Source organism: Anser anser (genome assembly GCF_964211835.1).
Source record: "Anser anser genome assembly, chromosome: 1".
Lineage (NCBI taxonomy): Eukaryota > Metazoa > Chordata > Aves > Anseriformes > Anatidae > Anser > Anser anser.
Window position 1 is genome coordinate 76,300,760 of NC_139720.1, and position 20,147 is coordinate 76,320,906.

At 38.8% G+C, this 20,147-nt stretch overlaps 1 protein-coding gene across 12 annotated transcripts in view; it reads left to right on the plus strand.

Annotated features, from left to right (window-relative positions):
• ITPR2 (inositol 1,4,5-trisphosphate receptor type 2) overlaps positions 1-20,147 on the plus strand; it is a 266,325-nt gene that overhangs the window by 56,568 nt on the left and 189,610 nt on the right. For 9 of the 12 annotated variants that reach the window (XR_014578295.1, XM_083820748.1, XM_083820746.1 and 6 more), the window contains one exon: positions 12,214-12,258. The exons of 2 other annotated variants lie outside the window; for them this stretch is intronic. Coding sequence is in view for 8 of the 10 variants with exons in the window: in XM_083820748.1 (XP_083676874.1) it covers positions 12,214-12,258 (45 nt within the window). In the remaining 2 variants the exon portion in view is untranslated. Of the gene's footprint in view, positions 1-12,213; positions 12,259-12,289; positions 17,526-20,147 lie in introns of those variants that run through there. One more of the 12 variants, XM_083820747.1, reaches the window with a different exon arrangement.

The window sequence follows — 20,147 nt, forward strand, 5'->3', positions numbered from 1 at the left end:
CATTACTTAGGCTGATTTTCATTAATACACTTTGAAATTTCATAAGACCCATTAATATCATAAAGCAACCTAGACACTACTACTGTGGCTGTAGCTGAGTCACTCTGAAGGACTCCTGCTAAAGGAGACCCAGCGGTAGGCATTTGCTAATTGCACATAGCCGTATTGTCATTCCTCTACTATTATGTACAACCTTTGACATGCTCTGACACATCAGATGCATGTATACTCTCAGCCTGTTATTTAAGATGTGGGATGGCTATGCTGAAGAAAGTGTTTCATGTTTTGCGGTAAGACTTTGGACATCTGGAATCTAGTAGGTGGTAATGTCTCCTCCATTTGTGGCGTTTGGAAATCTGAAACCACTGGCTCAGACATTCCCAAAACATTGAAATCATAAAAAGGCGGAACCAAATATTCAGATGAAAAATTAGAAAGAGAAGTTCTCCTCTGCTTGTTCTTTGGAGACAGTTGGAGTTCTGCTGTTAATGTCAGAAGGGCTTGATTTCACCCGAAAGAGTTGAGCCAGATCCTTAGCAGGAGATTTAGACACTAAGCCACCAGCTAAGATCCAGGCTGCCGAGTTTATTTTTAATCTTCACAAAGTCAGTGGTCTTTTAGAAGAAAGTCTATAGAAAATTCTTTTTTTAGCCCTAGTTACAACAAAATGACCCAAGTTATTTTGAAGTTTTATATTTATAAAGAGCGACTGTACTGTTAGGTGAAAATTGAATGTTTCAAAATAACGAAGACTCTCCCAAAATTTTTTACATGCATGTACCACATGTAGAATGTACCCAAATCAGTCTGTGTGTGTGTGGCAATGAGCTGTAATTTGCTTGAACAGCCTTTCAAATTCTGCAGGTTGGGACCACACAGCTGTGCCCTTCTCACGACCACACCTAATCTTTTCAATATTCTAATCGCCTGGATAAAAGTCTGTTTGAACCGAATGCCAGCTTATTGGTTGTGCTAAACCAGAACATGCACCTTTAATATTGTTCTCCATGTGTGCAACAGCTCCAGTTCTATCATTTCTAAACTGGATAAGCTATACCATAACTATTAACACTTGCTGTGTGCAGATGTTAAACAGAAATGCGTGTGTCCATGCATACACGCACACACAAGAAATGCATAAATGGGTAAGTGTAATTTTATGTTTAACTTCTTTGGTGAGATGGATGTTGCTAAAATAATCATGAAATACATGTGTAAGTATCAAATCAAATGTTAATCTCAGATATTCCAGCAGATAATGGATAAACCGCTGTACATTGCTTGTGGAACATGGTGAACATGTACATAATCATAGACAACGCAGAACTTGTAAGGAAAAATCTGTGATAATTCTTTTTTACCTAGCTGGATAGACCAAGACTAGGCTAATATACCATATAACATATTAGGTACCTTGGCAAGATATGGCAGTGAATCTGATGAGGTAATTGTCTTTAACATGAGATCAATTATGTTATACTAAAGGAATTAAGACGATGCAGACAGGGTGGCAGCCTTAATGTTTACCTTTTATCATTGTATAAAATTGAGGCCATAAACAAGTGTTTAGATTATTACTGTGTCTTCTAAGAAGGTGCATACAGTATTGGTGTTTGGAGCACGTTGCTATAACGTTGAGCTGTCTCAGCTAACTCTTTGTAAAATGTAATCTGTACCCTGAAGTTCTTACAGATGTAAGAGAGAAGACTGAGAACAGACTGGCCACTGTGATAGGTTGAAGCAGTAAGCTCAGAGGTAATGGGCAGAACCACACATACTTTTCCTGACTTGCAGTGTGGTTCAGTCGCTAAACCAAATTGTTGCTCATACAAAGAACCTCATTCAGAAAACCTCTCAGGAGTAGCCTTGTCTTTGAAGTTAGTGGAATATGAGCATTTATGTGCTCAAATGTCAAGGGTCTTTCAGATACTGATGAGATGGGTTTGGCTTTTCTCTGGAAGTTTTCAGTTGTGCAGCCACTCCTGCGACTTCTTTGAACGCTGTAGAGCTGAAGCCTCAGTGAAACTTTTAACTTTTGCATGTGAATACACTTCCTAACAGCTTGTATAGGATAATGGGTCTGGCAAGGTCTTTGGCACTTATTCTGGTGATGAACGAGTCACAGAGCTAAACCTGTCCTCTAGCTAGCTGATGAACGAGTCACAGAGCTAAACCTGTCCTCTAGCTAGCTGCTTTGGACAAAGGTAGCAGTCATCTGTTGTGTGTCCCAGATGCATGCCCACTGGAAAACTCCTCTCGCTTTCTTTCTGGGTTTGCTTGCTTCTTCCTGCAAGAGTGAAGTTGCAGGGTTTAAGCTGTAAAATGTATCAAGTCTGACTAGAGTTTTGTTCTAAGCTTTTTTTTTTTTTTTTTCCCTAAATCCCATATGAAACACACACACTTTCAGCTTTGGGGCATTTTAGGACTAGATGCTCAATGCAGTTTTTTTCAAAGGCAGGCATGATTAAAGCCAGTTTGCCTGAGAAGTACTGGGTTACATATGCGTGAGATGAAATGATAATTATATGAATATTCTAAATTGAATAGGAAGTCCAATCCAAACCACCAGAGATGTAGTTCAGTGATAAGAGCACTTCAGTGACAATGTAGGCTTGTAGAAATATCACGTTTCTGCAGGTATTTGATTGTGGTCTCATGACATGTTATGCCATCCCTGAGGTTGTGTTGGCACAGACTGGGGTGAGATGGGGAGGGAATAGATAGTGCTGTAGATTGGATCACTAAGCTAAGGCATGGGGGCACAAGTGTTTTAGGTAGGCTAGTGGGAACTGCTAGCATCAAAGCCAGCATTAAAGGTCCTGCCTTGTGGGACTGTGAGCTGGATTTTACTTTCCTGTGGCATAAGGTACTTGCTGAGAACTGTTGAATAAATGATCAATAAATGCTCTTCGTGTTCCTCTTGTCTTTCCTGAATAATTTCTTCATGTGTCATGTCACTCTGCATTTCATTCTTTTAAATGGATTTCTGTCTTATGTCTACCTCAGTTGGTGTTAAAAATCTTAGCTTGCCATATGATTTTTATCATTATAATATGCATTTATCTGGGTGGACAAAGCCAAACTATTTGTAATAAATTTAATCCTGTTGTAATAATCACTTGATTTGGGTCATGGTGAAGATAGCCAAGACATGTTCAAATTAATATTAATAAAAAATAATCCTTTCCTGCCTTCTGACCAGCACATAGTAAAGAAGTGGAACTTGCTGCCACAAGAATTGGAAACAAAGCATTTAATGAGATTTTCAGAAAGTTTACATATTTTTGAGTAATAGCATCCTCAGCATTAGCTAAGACGAAAAAAAATTTGAAAGGGAAATCAGTTCTTAAACTGGAGTCTGTACACCAGGGTTAACTCCATGGAGCCTCGGAGAAACTTTCTCTGTAGTTTTAAGGACTTTTTTTTTCTTTCATCTTAAACTGTGGTGGAAAATGAGTTTCTGCATAGGATTTCTATTTTTTTACATGCAACTGAGATTAAATGTGTGAAGGCCATAATTTAGGCCTTTTGATACCTAGGTTTTGGAGATTGGAGTACTGGCAGAGATATTTTGTGTTCAGGAAGCAAAAAGGATTTGCCAGTGGTATTTTTTAGGGTGGCATGGAGGCAAGCCTTTGCAGAAAAATTTACTCCTCCTTCAGTAATACAGCTAGTGTAGAAGAGAAAAGCACAGTGGTAAATTTAGTGTCGTTCCTTCTGCCTTTAGAAACAGTAAGGAAAATAACTGGATAAAAATGGCCTTTTAACTGAGATGTGCAGGTAGGTACGTTTTGTTCAGTGGTAACAGTTTGCAAACTGGAGAAGGTACCAGGAGATGGCAGCATCCACCAAGGCCTTCATGAATCTGCTTACGTTTAGTTTGTTGGTACTGTGGGACCTCCTTACCTGGAGATTGTTTCAAAATCTTCCATTTGAGTCTTTTTTCCCCAAAATCTTTGTTAAATGTTAATTCAGCATTCAGATAGTTCCTTTCTGCTGGGCTCAGTGATTAAAGGGTGTTGTAAGAAAAAAGCATGCGAAGGTGAACTCAGTATTCTGCGCCCTATTTATGTTTTTCACTGTCTCATAGGAGGCACGTGGTTTTGTTTTAAAGCTCTATGAGGACTGCAGAATAATTTACAGTTATGTGTGAAGAGATGGAAGAGATCCAGAGACTAAAGGAGAAGAAGAGATTACTGATTTACAGAGCCAGTTTGACCTGTTCCACAGACTTGAATATGGCTTGTTGAAGTGACAAAGTTAGAAACCGTTAATTTAGCAACACCAGGGCCAGGTTTACAAAGGTTTTTAAGAACATTGGGGATGCAGCTCAATTTCTTGGCCCAACTTGTTTCAGGCATGATGGAAGTTAGGAACAATGTTCGTTTGCATGTTGTCAGTGTGCATATACCTTCAGAAATCTGGATTTTTGAGGAAGGAGTTTTCTTCTGGCAAACTGGTTTTGCAGTGGTGGTCTGTGAGTCTGTGTTCAGCTAGACCTTTTGGGTTCTGTCTGGAGTTGGCTGCATTTGAGCAGTGTTTTTATGGGTGATCTGAGCTTTAGGAGGAAAAGAAGTACGAAGACACAAACACAGTATTTATTGTCATGTAGTCATTATAAGGACTGTTTCTGTTTTTAAAAATACAACATCTGCTGGTATTGCATTTTGATGTGTTCCAAAACAGTAAATGTAGACACTTCTGTTCTATATTGCATTTTATTTCCTTATTATTTCAAGATAACTTCAGAAGATTTTATTAAATTATATTGGTGCCTCTTTTTCTTTATTTTTGGTGCTTGATGAAGGTTTGTAAGGCCTTTATTTTTTTTTTTTTTAACTCTAAAAGTTTCAGTGATGTCCAATTCAGTCATTCCTAGTTATTTCTGGGAGGGCCACTGAAAGTCATAGGGAATATTAATATTTAGAACATAACCCTTGAAGAGATGAGGATTTTTTTTTTAATACCAAAACATAGGCCTGCCATTGCTTATACAGCAACTAAAAATGCCTTCAAGATGACCTATCCTTTAATCTTAGAACAAGAGTGAGCAGTTGGGTCAGGAAGGTGTCAGAGCCTATTCTCATTCCTGTTTTTGACAAGCAGATAGTTTGGTCTCGGGGGGGGGGGGGGGGGGGGGGGGGGGGGGGGGGGGGGGGTTCGGGGTTCCCTTGCGAACTATCCCTGGCCACTTAAGTTGGCAGCATGGGGGACCTGAAGCCAAATGAAGGATTCGTGTCTCTGAGCCCTACCTGAAAACTCCCTAAGACAGGGCTCATAAGCAAAACAGCAGCAAAATGCAATCCTAAAAATTTGAGATTTTAAAACTTTCCTCAGATTATGATTGTCAGGAACTTAGCACCAGATGCTGTGGCAGTACTGAATGAAGTTTGTCTAGGTAGAGTTACAGCTGCTCTTTCTCTAGCAAGTTAATAAGATGGCAAGAGTTTTTTGAATACCACTGAAGTCTTCTGAAATTGTGTAAAAGTCCTTTGGATTTATTGAAAACTAATCAGTATGACATAGCAAAGAACCAAGCAAGCCTAATGAAGATGAAAGATTTGAGAAGTTGACTGTTGTGGTGGCTTTTTTTTTCCCTAAGCACTTGACCTTGTTGATTGGGTAACAAATAGGCTGAGTGTTAATGGGCTGGTTATCAGACGAAATGGAAACTGTTTTTGTGTGTTTAATTAGAACCTTTTATTCTTTGTTTAATGCTGTTTTTAATCAAGTTATTAAAATGCTCTTCTAGCTGAAATTTGGCAGTCTGATTCTTTCATTGAAGAGATTTTAAATATCCTTTACCTAGTCAACAAAACATGATAAAAATAAGCATAAATTTTTTTTCCCAAACTCCCCTCTAGCCTTCTTAATTAAATGAGTGTCCAAAAATAGGCTGAGTACTTTCCTTGCATCTCTGTCTAGGAAAGAAGCATTTAATATAAATGTGAAATTCCAAACTGTTTGGCTACAGTATGGACTGAGACTTACAATTCACTTGTTGGACTGTGAAGCATATCTTACTGTGTGTAGATGCAAAACAGACAAACCAAAAGAAAACCTAGAGCAGTGTATTAGTGAGAAGTTGTTCTACTCAATAGTAAAAACTCAGGAGAGATAATGCAACATGAAGTCTTACGTATTGAAAACTTTAAGGAATAATTTTGACTGCCGTTAATGATCAGTAGAGTTAAAAGAGCCTGGGACTTGTGTCACTCGATCTAACAGGATACCTCTTAGGATTAGCAGGGCACTTAATTTTCTGAACACCAACTACCAGAAGTAACACACGAACACATAGTTGCAAATTGATACTTCCTCCTATGCAAACTTTACAAGAGAAAGATTGTTGTGAGGGCAGTAGGCAAAAATTCAGGAATTTGATTCCTTGCTCTTCTACAAGCCTCCAAATAATTTTAACTAGAAATGGTTAAATACATTGTGTATATCTGTTTTCCACCTGTAAAAGCTGGCTTTTGTTATGTCGTTGTCACACATATTGGGGACCTTCTGGTGCTCCCACAGTATGAATATATTGGTATATATATGCATTCATATGTCTCCTCTTAAGTGCCACCATGTACAAAGGCGGAACCTGAAATCTATCTAAGAGATACCAGTTTTTACATACCGGGGGGAGACCATCTCCAACTACGAATCCAGCCTTCAGGCTCTTGCAGATACCCTGTGTAGATCACAAGCTGGGAATTTGCCTTCTTACAAAATTACAAGTAAATGCTAATTCTGTTTAGATTTAAAAGAAAGTATTACTTTCTCTTTAGGTGCAAATCTTTATAAAAATGCCAAAATAGTCAATGATTTTAGTGTTTAAAATATGGTCTTGTGTAGTTGTGGCAGCCTTGTCATGGTATTGACTGTCCCTGTTTCCTGACGAGTTTGCTAGGCTGCTTCGAAGCTCTCTTACCCCACAGATGAAGTCCAAGATTAATTTAGGTCCCAGTTACTTCCTGTGAGCTATACTGTGCAAATTACATTTGCAGTTACAGTGGTATTTACTGTAACTACTGGTGATAGGACCTTAGTACAAGGAAAAGCTCATGTAGCACGAATTAATGTGCACTGTTGGCCCATGCAGATAAAACCATAATGTCTTCCTTGGTGCTACAATGAAAAGGAAAAAACAAGTGTGATAACACCATTTTCTGGAGCTTAGGGTATTTTATGTGGGCTGGAGGATGTGCAGACTTGGATCTGGGCTCATATGTATAAGCAATTGAAAAAGATCAATTATCTGTGGTGTCGTAAATCCTTGTTGTTTGAGCTGTGACAGGTGCAATATTAGCATTGCCAACTGTAAAATCCCTGTAACAGAGCTGGACTTTTACGTGGCAGTGGAGTGAATGATGAACAAAAGTTATCAGTTTAAGCTATCAGTTACCCTGACCTACCATCTCAGGTAATCTTTAGGCCACACTGACTCCATCACTTTTTGCCATGTGACCATTTCACTGCTTCACTAATGCTAGTTCTGTTTTGCTCTTCTCTGGTTACTCTCTGCTAGTGCAGTCTGCATTACTTGATATAGATTGCACCTCTCATACCATCAAATAGTCATTGCTATTTACTCAGGTGGTTAGGTTATGTGGCCTTACATCATGGATGAGCATTAGGATGATATGGTGAGTCTCATGAGCTTGCCATAATATGAAATGATCTTTGATATTGTCAGCCATGGTGAAGCTGAACTCTCATTTGTGATACTTTTTCCTTTCCTGTCCAGGAAAAGGTAAAATAAACAAATAAATATATATAAAGCTCATCCTAAGTATGTTGAAAAAGAAGCGGTGGATGATTAGGATTTGTGAATTATTCTGTATTGGAAAAGAAGCTGTTGGAGATACACTCTAAAAAAAAAAAAGCACACAAAAAAACAAACAAAAAAAGCCCACACAAAACCCAACAAACAAATAATGGAGCTATTATAATAATGATTTATATAATTTACTTGCTTGAGCTCTGTGGTTTAGAATGCATCATGTTCTTTCTGTGTATTGACTGCATGCACCTTCCAGTGGTGTTTGGCTGAAATATACAGTACTTCAGCTATAGTTCAGGAACACTGCAACTCCGTGTTCAATAACCCCAAAAAGCATAGAGACTGCTAAGCTGAAATGGACCCATTTAGCATGGTATTCTTATTTACTTTCTCAAGAACTGAAAAGAATCTTACTCAATTTCATTAGCAATAAGAAAAAAATATTAGTATTGTTATTTTCAAGGATTCTTTAAATAAAAGACTCCTAGAGGAGCATAGAGGTGATCCTATATAAATCAGAAAAAGCAGTAGGTTTTGGACCATCACTGTGTCCCTAGCTCCTTATGTTGTACTTGGATATTGAAAAGGACTCAGAACAGGTATAATATGCCATACAACACTACATGATTTATGCCTCTCTACCTGGAGAAATATAGTATTAGGATAATAGCTAATGATCTGATTTTCAGAGGTGTTCAGTGGCAACAACCTCAGCTGAAATGAAAATAGCACCTGCTGAGCTGAAAAGGGAGCCATTAATGTCAGCCCTAAAACTGCATTCCATTGTTTTTACTGTTTAACGTCAGCATCTCAAACTTTTTCTAAAAAAAATCTCTTTAGTTTTGTTATTTCTGTTACAGTGGGGCAAGAAAAAACATTTCTAGGGATGTACTTCATTTTTCATTTGAGCCTTCTGTCTCCATCAGCCTCTGTCCACAAGAGAACTATTTTGGAAATTTGAAGACAATCTGTTTAGTCATTTTTAAAGTAGGCAAGAAGTGGCGTGGGAGAGAGATTTTCCTGGTGTCTCCTGTTGTAGATATATTTTTAAAAGCATCATTATACTGAGAGCAAACTGTTGAAGAATAGCAGGACTCAAGGCCCAGCTCATGCTGAGTAGACAACTGTATTCACGAGTGCTTTAACGAAACATCATAGACTTACTCCATTTGAAGATACAGTTCTCTGTGCTGAGTGTAGTGTCAGACCTGAGATGGCTCAGACTTTTTCTGGCTTGCTTACAACAAGCAGAGTCTGAAGGTAAGGTTAAATTTAGTCTTCTGTACCTTCTATGCACCATTGTTGAAAGTATGTGGTCTTAAGTGACTAAGAAGCACTGCTTGATTATTTTCTCTGCTGTCAATGGAAGAACAAAAGTTCAGAACTCAGTTTGGCTATCGAAATGGGCAACTGGGATTATTTTAAGGTGCTAGGTAAACAAAAGTAATGGTGAAAGAAGTGTGAGAAAACTAATAAAACTATATGAAAACAGTTTTTTTATATATGTACATAAATATGGATGTATATACGTGGATCTTCTAGCTGTCTGTCGTTCAGTGTTCATCTCGCATTCCTGTTGCCGTATGACATAAGTAGGTGGGAGCTGGAGGTAGGAAACTGAGAATGTTGTGAAGGAGCAAAATGCAATATTTGGGGTAGGTGTCAATGCAGGGAGGAAAATAGGCTCTAAATTAGGTTTGTGAGGGTAATGGTAGCTAATGTGAACATTGAAATTAAAGCAGGAGAATAACCCTTTGTTCGTTTCTGTGCTAACACATCAAGTCATGACACAGAGCAAAGGTATTTTCAGTAAGTTTGGGAGAATCTAAAAGTTTTCCTCCTTTCTTTGGGCTCAGTATGTGGAGAGGAGATGGCTTTTTGGGGTAAAGGGATATAAATGATAGAATATAAATAAGATCCTGGATAACTTGATAAAAAACTAAAAAACAAAAAAACCACAATCACAGAATCATCTAGGTTGGAAGAGACCTTCAAGATCACCTAGTCCAACCTCTGACCTAACACTAACAGGTCCTCCACTAAACCATATCACTAAGCTCAACATCTAAACGTCTTTTAAAGACCTCCAGGGATGGTGATTCAACTGCTTCCATGGACAGCTCGTTCCAATGCCTAACAACCCTTTCAGTAAAGAAGTTCTTCCTAATATCCAACCTAAACCTCCCCTGGTGCAACTTTAGCCCATTCCCCCTCGTCCTGTCACCAGGCATGTGGGAGAATAGACCAGCCCCCACCTCGCTACAGCCTCCTTTAAGATATCTGTAGAGAGCGATAAGGTCGCCCCTGAGCCTCCTCTTCTCGAGGCTAAACAACCCCAGCTCCCTCAGCCGCTCCTCGTAAGACATGTTCTCCAGACCCCTCACCAGCTTTGTTGCCCTTCTCTGGACTTGCTCTAGCACCTCGATGTCCTTCCTGGGGTGAGGGGCCCAAAACTGAACACAGTACTCGAGGTGCGGCCTCACCAGAGCCGAGTACAGGGGGATAATCGCTTTCCTAGCCCTGCTGGCCACACTTTGTCATACAAGCCAGGATGCTGTTGGCCTTCTTGGCCACCTGAGCACACTGCAGGCTCATGTTCAGCCGACTATCAACCAATACTCCCAGGTCCTTCTCTGCCAGGCAGCTTTCTAACCACTCATCTCCCAGCCTGTAGCACTGCTTGGGGTGGTTGTGCCCCAGGACCTGGCACTTGGCCTTGTTGAACTTCATACAGTTGGCCTCAGCCCATCGGTCCAGCCTATCCAGATCCTCCTGCAGAGCCTTCCTACCCTCAAGTAGATTGACACATGCTCCTAACTTGGTGTCATCTGCACACTTACTGAGGGTGCACTCGATCCCCTCATCCAGATCATCGATAAAGATATTAAAGAGAACTGGCCCTAGTACTGAGCCCTGGGGGACTCCACTAGTGACCGGCCTCCAACTGGATTTAACTCCATTTACCACAACTCTTTGGGCCCAGCTACCCAGCCAGTTTTTAACCCAATGAAGCGTATGCCAGTCCAAGCCATGAGCAGCCAGTTTCTTGAGGAGAATGCTGTGGGAAGTGGTGTCAAAAGCCTTACTGAAATCAAGGTAGACCACATCCACAGCCTTTCCCTCATCCACTAAGCGTGTCACTTTGTCATAGAAGGAGATCAGGTTAGTCAAGCAGGACCTGCCTTTCATAAACCCATGCTGACTGGGCCTGATCTCCTGGTTGCCCTGCAAGTGCTCTGCGATGATACTCAAGATAATCTGCTCCATGAGCTTCCCTGGCTCTGAAGTCAAACTAACGGGCACACAAAAAAATGCAACCAACCAACCAACCAAAAAAGACAAAAAAAAACATCCTTCACAGCACTTTTCTGTGTAATGTTAAATGTATGACGATTATGTAGTATTGAAAAATTTTATTGGGATTCATTTAGCTTGCCCTGTGTAATTCACTTTTGGGTCTTCCACACTGTTAATGTCAAGTTCATGCCAATAAGATGACTGTACTTACCTGTAAGATGTACATGTGCTGTCATTGCTTAAAAACTGAATTACCTTTTATAACTACTCATTTTGGATCAAAGTTTTCAATGCTTTGAAGGCATATCCTATGTCAGGGAATAAAGTAAATATTGAGGTAAAAATATTTCATTATGTAAGTGAAATCCTGAAAGGTTTTGTGTCCAGCCAGTATGTAGGTATACGTGTGTTTTTTTATTTGAGTGTATGTCTGCCTACGTAATCCCTCATCTTTTAGTTTACGTATTCCTCTTGTCAAACCATACTGAACACTTTTAAGTAGTAATGCTTTACACTTGGTAGTAGTGTCTTTCATCCAGGCATCTCATCCTACTTTAGTTATTAATTGATGTTTGATAGTCCTGGTATGACATAGAAAATATTATCCCCTTTAATAATGGTTAAGCCAAATCACAAAGTAGTTAAACACTTGTCTATAGTGGCATTGCCATTCCTGTTTCAAAGAGGTGTTTATTCTGAGTTATGTCTTCCTGTCCAGTCTCAGTAGACATGAAACATGTTAGTTTTTATCTCAATACATCTGCTTGGGGTCAATCCTGAAAGTGTTTGTGTGTTTGTAGGGATGATGGGATGACTGTAATTTGCTATGTTTAGATTAGTAACTATCTGTGCTTTCTCTCCATCATTCCTTTTTTTTTTTTTTAATTTAATTTGAGATTCCTCCCTTGAGTTAACAACCTTTATTGTAAGATGCACTTTTTTGAAGTGAGGACATAGCCAGTAAGTTGCTCAGAAATTGGATCGGTAATTCTTGTACTGTTATTGCTATACTAGTTATAAATAGTCCACAATTCTTTTTCAGGGTAAATGCACAACTGAATACTGAACCAAACCCTCTCCCCCATTTCTGAAATGTCTAAAAGCTGTCAAGACAGTTTTTGACTTATTTTCTTTTCCAGCTTAACCCACACTATCCAGAAGGTAATAATGAAGGAAAAGCTTTGGTAAGTGAAATTTACATGTTGCATATAATCTGGGAAATACTGTATCCTTAACCTAATAAAGTCCAACATATGGAAGTCCTTTGTGGCTTTCGCTGTAGTTACATGTCACAACCACTGGGGTTATCTTCTGTATCCTGTATAAGCTAGTGTGCAATTCAGAACTGTTGTTACAGAAAGTTTTCCGTTGTGTAAAGGAAGAGATAGGAAGCTTATTCAAATTATGCATCAAATTGGCATTAGTTGGAATTCAGTTCTGCTTAGAAACTGCAGACATTAAACATATTAATACTTATCAAATTAGGCATGCTACATTATGGCAAAAACACCACCACCCTCTTTAGCAAGTAAACCAGACAAGCAAATCCGGTTACTTACGTACCAATATCAATTCAGAGGCTCTGCTAGTGGAGATGAGCCCCCCCAGGGCATGTTTGTAGGTCAAGCATGGCCCTAAATCTAAGGACATGCTGTGACTCTTTTCATTACCTGTATTGAATACACGTAAGGAGATATTCAGGCACAGGCTTAGGCTGAGCCATGCCAAACTTCAGGAAACTCTCGCATGATACCGTCACAAGGACCTAAGTTGTCTTTGCTGCAGTGTGGATGGGTTGGACGTGAAGACAGATGCTTCCAGACAGTCTGTAGCTATTACAGGTAAAGGCCTTTGTCTTCTTGTACAATGCTAAGAGTGTGCTCGCTAATTCTAACTAATGAGGCAAGGCTAGACATGTTGTAGTTTATAATGTGTGAAAGTAGTGGAGTTAAAACCCCGAGTGAATCTTATTCTTAAACAAATAGTCCAAGAAAGAATCATTCCTCCATCACATTCATGAGATTGCCATGAAAACACAGAGATCTTCTTAGGAAAAAATAAATTCAATTTCTTTCTGTTTGCCTTCTGGCTTTTGTTCTTTTAACAGACACATTTTCAAGTTTTTCTCTGGATGGGGAAGATCTTTTTTTTTTTTTTTTAAATGAAAACCAAGATTCTTACATAATAATTTGCCTCCAGCACTGCAATTTTAATAAAAATGGAGACTGTTGTAAGGGTTGGTAACATTAGTTTTCTGTCTTCTGTGGTATTTGGTGTAAGTAGTAATATAGCAGTAACAGCTAAGCTGGCCGGAGAAATGAGAACTCTCTCTCATGAAAATATAGGAGTTCCAACAGTTGTTTCTCTTTGGTACTGGAATGACATTTGAAGCCCCCGAAGCTTTCTGACAGAAGTCGAGATAAGTTCTAGAACATCCATTGAATACAGTGCTTGCTGGTAGAGCTTGGGTTCATGCTCTCATGCTGTGAACGGTGGAGCTGGGTTCTCATACAGCTCATCTGCATTAATGTTTTAGTTCACATTGTGATGGCACTTCCTTAATTGAATCACCTAATTATTCCCTATTTAAGATACTCCGTTTCGCTTTGCGGAGCAATCTCAGAGTGTGTAAACTTGTATTCTGTTGGATCAAATTTAAAGGATGCACATCTGGAATGTATCTACTGTGCTCTAGGCTCTCATGGCTGCCTAGCCCAAAAAACTAGGCTAGAGCTAATCTGAATTAAAACATATGAAAAGATGTATAGGGTAGATGGTAGATCCTCATCACAAAGGGCCCACTCCTACTGTACCATGCTATAGTAATTTGGATATAATATAGAGTCTGCAATTGCAGCATTTCCAGTTCATCTAAATATTCTCTAGGCTGCGTAATTAAGAAGGAACAAGAGTAATCTGAACATGAATGTTGAAGGTGACTGCTCTAACAGTTTGGCATAATCCTTCTGAGCATTGGTTTCAACCAAAAACCAAGACCAGAGAAATTTGATTAGACAAATATTTTCTTTGATAATGTTATCAAAACTGATTGACAATCAAAACTGGTTCTCTGTGGAAATTTAACTTCACACAGTCAGCACTTCATGTGAAAAACGTTCTGTGAAAGAACAACTGATAAGTTTTGGTAACACCTCCATATAAATCCAAGCTTACAGGTGCTTTTAGCATGTTAGAAATCCCTTTGGATCCTTCTCTCCTTTACAGTCTCATTGGAAATACCGTGAGTCAGCACTGGCTATTTTAAGTCTTCATCCTGACTTCAAGCAACTTGAGTAGCGAAGCTTCACATCCCTGTGCAGAAATTTATTTTACAATGATGCGGTGTTTTGAATTGTCCCTCAGAAGTATGGCAGTCTTACAGTATTTGGAGTTCTTGAAGGGTCATCTATGTCAGTCTTGTATCCAGTATTCATATAACATGGATCATATAAGCTTTTCTTGTACCATGGTTTTCATGTGGCATTTCTTCAGCCAGGTGATTGCCTGACTAACTGCAAAGGCATCATCTTTTTCATCTTTTGAACAAATTAATTTTGAAGTACTGCCAGTGAAGTAAATCTGCTCTAGAGGGTGGATGGAAGTGGACCTACCCCAGCATAATTTGAAGTTAGAGCCGTAGGAAAATGAAGAGGCATACTTAAATCTTTCAGCTGAAGGAAGAAACTGAGCCTGCAGTCTGTTTTGCTTTTCATTGCTAATCTGATGGATAAAAGGGTACCAGCTCCTTCTCTTCTGGCTGGATTTTGAAGAAGGCATAGCCGTCTGTGTGTTTTGTGCCAACCCTTAACTATAAATGTGTGACAGGGCTTCCTGTGCATGTTCACTGCCTGGTTTATAAGTCTTGATCACAGTTGCTTAGGCAACTGTCAATTTTAGGAAGCAATGATGGAGAAGAATTTTCTATGGTACGGTAGTGGGCATAGGCGTCTAGATTCTGCTTAAGTCTGTCTTTTTTGCCTTAAGTGACTAGAAGTCTAAAAGGGTTTTGGCTGCTGAGACCATAAATATTGCTGGAAGTGACTAGGACTTTTGTTCCCAAGCTGTGTTTGGGCTGAGTTTCCTTGCACATTTATGTGCTGCTGCTTGAGATTTCAGCCATATTGTCTGGTGAAACACTGCTTTGATTTCTGGTAAAATTTAGCCTTGCATTGAATTGATTAATATTCTTTGTACATGTTTTTCCCATATCTAAACTGCAGAAGATTTTTTTTTTTTTTTGTAGCATGAAGACCTTTCTCTGATTTAAAGGCTTTGTTGGGTAGGGAAAGGTGAGGGGGGTTCTCCAGCTCTCTAGAACACTAGGAGATTTTAATGTATAATGCATTAAAATGCAGTGCTCTGTTATAGTTTCCATTAAATCCCACATTGGTGTATTTTATGCTGCGAAGTAGTCTATAATTTCCAATCACAGAAATGTACAGCATCTAGAAGAGCACTATAAACACTGGGGAAATGATGTCAAGAACAGCTGGGAACATGACATTAGTATTAAAAGGCTGTCTTTGGATAGCTACCTTAGCTCCATTCATCTGCATTTTTGGGAGAGAGTGCTAGTCCTAACCAGTTCCAAACTGGTTTTTACTGTTGAGATTTTTCTTAGGATTGAGACTGGTATGCATTTACTTTTCTTGTAAAGAAGTTGGACAGTTTTGCCATGGGTTTCCTGGTCCAATTTGACATACCTCTTTGACTTCTGTCTATATTTATGAATGCCAAACAATGATGTGATTCAATGTTTTCTTTCTTGCTTCCATCCCAAATTATTTTTTTCCAAATAAACACTCTAAGTTCTTTTTTTTTTATTTACCTTCCAGCAACTAAGTTTGTTTAATTAAAATTTCATAATGTGTGTCACAGGTGATGCAGTTAAAACAATTAGAATAGGTTTGGGGATTTTTTTTTTTGAGGCTGAAAAACAATCTGAAAAACATACTTAAAAATAAAAATAATCAGTTTTAAAATGGCAGTATCTCTGCTTATATAAAGCCAGCAGTCAGACCACTTGAGAGGCTCTGCACTCACGGGGAGAAGGGGAGACATGAATGCCAGCACATTATTATTATTCTGCTGCTGCACACAGGTCTGAATCAGCTCTGAAAACACATACATTGTTTCTTACAGAATGTCTCTGGCTCCTAACAGAATTGCAACGTGATGTCTCTGCTAAAAATGCGATGACTCACAAATGAGTCAACAGTGAAGGTGTTATAGGAGGCTAACTGCTGTGCTGTGTGCCAGGGCTACGTAACATGCAGGAGCAAGGCTGGCCATTAATTTCCTCGACTTATTTTTTCATATAGCATTTTATAAATCATCTAACCTATGGAGTTCTGCTCACATTACTGCTTTGTGAAAATGCTGGTTTGTAAGAGCCTCCTAAACTGGGTTAACATACTGAGATACCACAGTGTACTAGTTTTAACAGGCATTTTCAGAACTCTGGTTGCTATTAAGTTTAATTTCTGCTGAAATCTGTAGTGCAGTGTAATGTATTCATTCAGGAGTAGGGCATTATCCATCTCTATGCCACAAGAGGTGTCTTTACCAATTGGAATTATAGATTGGATTTGCATTCTAAAAGGAAAGGTATTCCTGGCCTGGCATGTTTTTGTATTATTATTATTTTTGTTTTTCTCCAGGATTTTTTTCTTCACTTTTTTGCAGGAAGGCCCCTTCATAAACAAAACTCCATGTAAATCTGAAGTTTAGGTATGATGCTCAGTTGAGATGAATAATACGGGAGCATGGGGTTGGTCACAATTACTAGCAAATTATATTAAGAGCTGTGAAGAAGGCTCATCTCCCAGGCTACAAGTCCCAAGAAAGACAAGCCTGATTATTTTGTCTCTAATTGCAGTATAGGTTTTGTCACCAATTACGCCATATTTGCCCTTCAAATTGCAAACACTGTATGTTTGTGCTGGATTTTTTTTTTAAAGCTTCTTTTTAAATCAGTGTGATGCACTGCAAGTCGGTGGTGGTAGCCCAGGAGTTATGGCATTTGCTGGTAGCCTGTATTGCCACTCTTCACCAAAAGGACTCTTTGTTTTCACTAAGTATATCTCCTCCTTTGAACTCTAAGCCTTTGCTTTTCTAACTTTTTTTTTTTTTTCTAACTTGCTTTTCTAACTTTTCTTTGCTTTTCTAGTCCCTTACCACTGGCTATATGGTAGGGGCATTTTCCCTTATACCCCCTGGCAAAGTCCTGTTGTGCATGTGAGTACTGTACTTCACAAGCCATCTTCTAGTTGAGTGGATGCTTAGGTTTTTTTAGGCAGAGCAGGCTGCCTCTGCTGTCTGCACCATGTGGTTTTTAGATGGCGTTACTCTTTTGGAAGACGTAGGTCCAGATCCTGCTAGGTGGAAGAAAAACTGAATCGGCATTTCCCAGATCCTCACGAGTCATTTAACCAGTGAACTACAGAGTGAGGTAATTCCACCATCTTCACCTTGGGCATATATCTAATTTGAATTGCTACAACTTATGACCAGTTTGTCAGTAGTATGGGACAACCAAAACTATTTTTTTTTTCCTTAATGAATTTACTATTTGCTAGAATTGTTTTACTCACAGTTCTTGCACTTTTTCTCTGTATTCCTAGCAGGTAATTCACCTACTTTTTTTTTTTTTTGAAAAAAGTCTTGGGAATGCTTTCTTTGGCTGCTTTCTTTGGCTGCCACCACTGACCCTATCACCACCATCTCTGAAACTGTTCATTGGCTTCTTCTTCATACTACTTTAATTTGAATTTTTCTTTCTGTGAGTTCCTGTACACACCTGTACCTCCCTTTTCTTCATTGAATCAGTTTTTGCTGGCTGCATCTGCCTGTATGCTGGTTTCTTACCTGTGCAAATGTCATTGTTTTGTTCTGTTTAGGAATGCAGTGCTTCTTCTGTACTGATCATATTGTCTAATTCATTTGAAATATTCTAATTCTTTCCTCTTCTTTCAACTTCCTTATATAGACTCATCAGCAAATTTAATAATGGCTAGGTTAAATGCAGGTTCTGATGTCTGCTTACTAAATTTAATCATGAGAAACTTTTATGTATGTTCTCTCTCACACACATGTGCATGCACTCAGATGTAAATTCAGACATAAATTTAAGTCTGTATTTTCATATGTGATGGCTGTATCTCTATCATGCACTCCCTATATATGTTGTTTTCAGAGCTGTGAAGGTCAGGGTCACTTTTCATTACTTTTTTTTTTTTTCAGTGACTAGCGCATAGCACTCATAATGAAGGTTGGGTTGTGAGGTGTCTGAGATCCTAAAATTAAATTATGAAGAGCGTTCTGAGGTTTTTGTGGAGTCCAGTTTGGAACTATTATACAGCTGTTGTGTGGGTCTCATTTTACTCAGCTAAGCTTTGCATTGCAGTTAGCAGTATTACAGACACCGTCTTGTCCTCTGTTGAGAGGGACTTTTATTTTATAGACTAGAAACCAGCTCTTGCTCATATGGCAGGTTTGATTTGACAAGTGCCAAGACTGGTTGGCTAGATTTAGGCCTAATGAGCTAACTCCGTAGCTCGACAGCATCTACACAATGGCTGGGGAGACTCATGCCTGAGTGGAGTCAGCCCCAAACTGCAGGATGAACTTCCCTGCAGAGCTAGTGGTTCATTCGAACTACTTAAGCACAGGAGACCTGCCTTTCACTTTGCTGTGTGTCATAGAAACCTGCACATGTGTGTATGTGCTCATTCTTAATGGCCTATTGGGGGTGGTAAGACATTCGGTAATGAGTGAATATAAAAAAACTTTGCAACATGGAACAGAATATGGTTTCATATTTTGCTCTGTGTTTTTTCCTGGAACTCTAGGGAAAAATAAATAAATTTGGAAGTGTCCTGCCTTTTTGTATACCAGCATTTTCAGTTTGGAAATTATAGTAGAGTGGGTAGGTTCTGGGAAAACCTTATTAGTTTTGGATGTAAGTTATGGGAAATATTAACAAGTTTGGATGCTGTTCTAAACTGTCTTGTATTCCTCACTCCTTTATTGATGTCTTGAATTTTAAATAGATTTTCCATTTTTCCAGTTTGTTTGGAAATTTGGGAAGTAGATTTTTGTTTGATGCTAGACTCTCACTCCTACCTATTAAACTCCTAAGAGCATTCACCTGTAGTTTGCCTGCCTTCCCACTTTGGGTCTCATCCTGAGTTTGTAAAACAAAATATATATGGAAATCACCAATGGTGGTGGACAAAAAATTTTGCTATTTTCTCAGTCTTCACAGGTTAAGTTTCTATGTGTGATCTCGTTTAATATTTTTTGGGTCTGGGGAACAAGAGAATGTGAGGACTGCCAGATGAAAGTTTGCTTTTCTGCAAAACACAGGGGATGTTTCTCTTTTGTCTCAGCAAGCATTCCTCTCAAAAATGAGTGACAATACTCTAATCACTAGATGAGCCTAAGAAGAATTTTTGAGACTATTTCTTCCTGTTTTTTTCTTACTGTTTCTCTCATTTGAAAAAGTAATGGGATGGAAAGCTCGCATTTTTTAGGCCTGGTAATGAAAAAAAATGGATGTTTTGGGAGGATTCAAAAAGTGCCTTGAAATGAGATGATAACTAGTTATTTCTTACTTAGTTTCACTCATCTTTGATTTTGTAGCTTAATCAATTGGCAATATGAATAATCAAAGCTTTGCCCTTGATTATCCCTTACAGTTGAGTTTTAATCAAGGTACTAATGCAAACCAAGTACAGTCCAGCCTCTCTGCATTTTTTTTTACATCTCTTCCCTAGTGATGCGCTATAAATCGTTGTAATAGTATTTCAGATTTCCAGTGTTTGATTTTCTCTTTTGGCTTTCTACATTCCTCTTTTCTTCTACTCCCACAATATATTTTGTATATGAGAAAGGCTCTGTGCTGTCTGTCTCTTAATTGGTTATTAGTCTCTTGTAATATGTGTAAATCAGCACCCTGGAGGAATAGCTTTTACTTATGCCTGTAATTCTACTTGTTACTGTGTGGTTATGGGCATAGACTCTGAATTGCTTCTTCAAGCAAGGATAGGTGAGGTTAGGCTTAGAGAAGGTA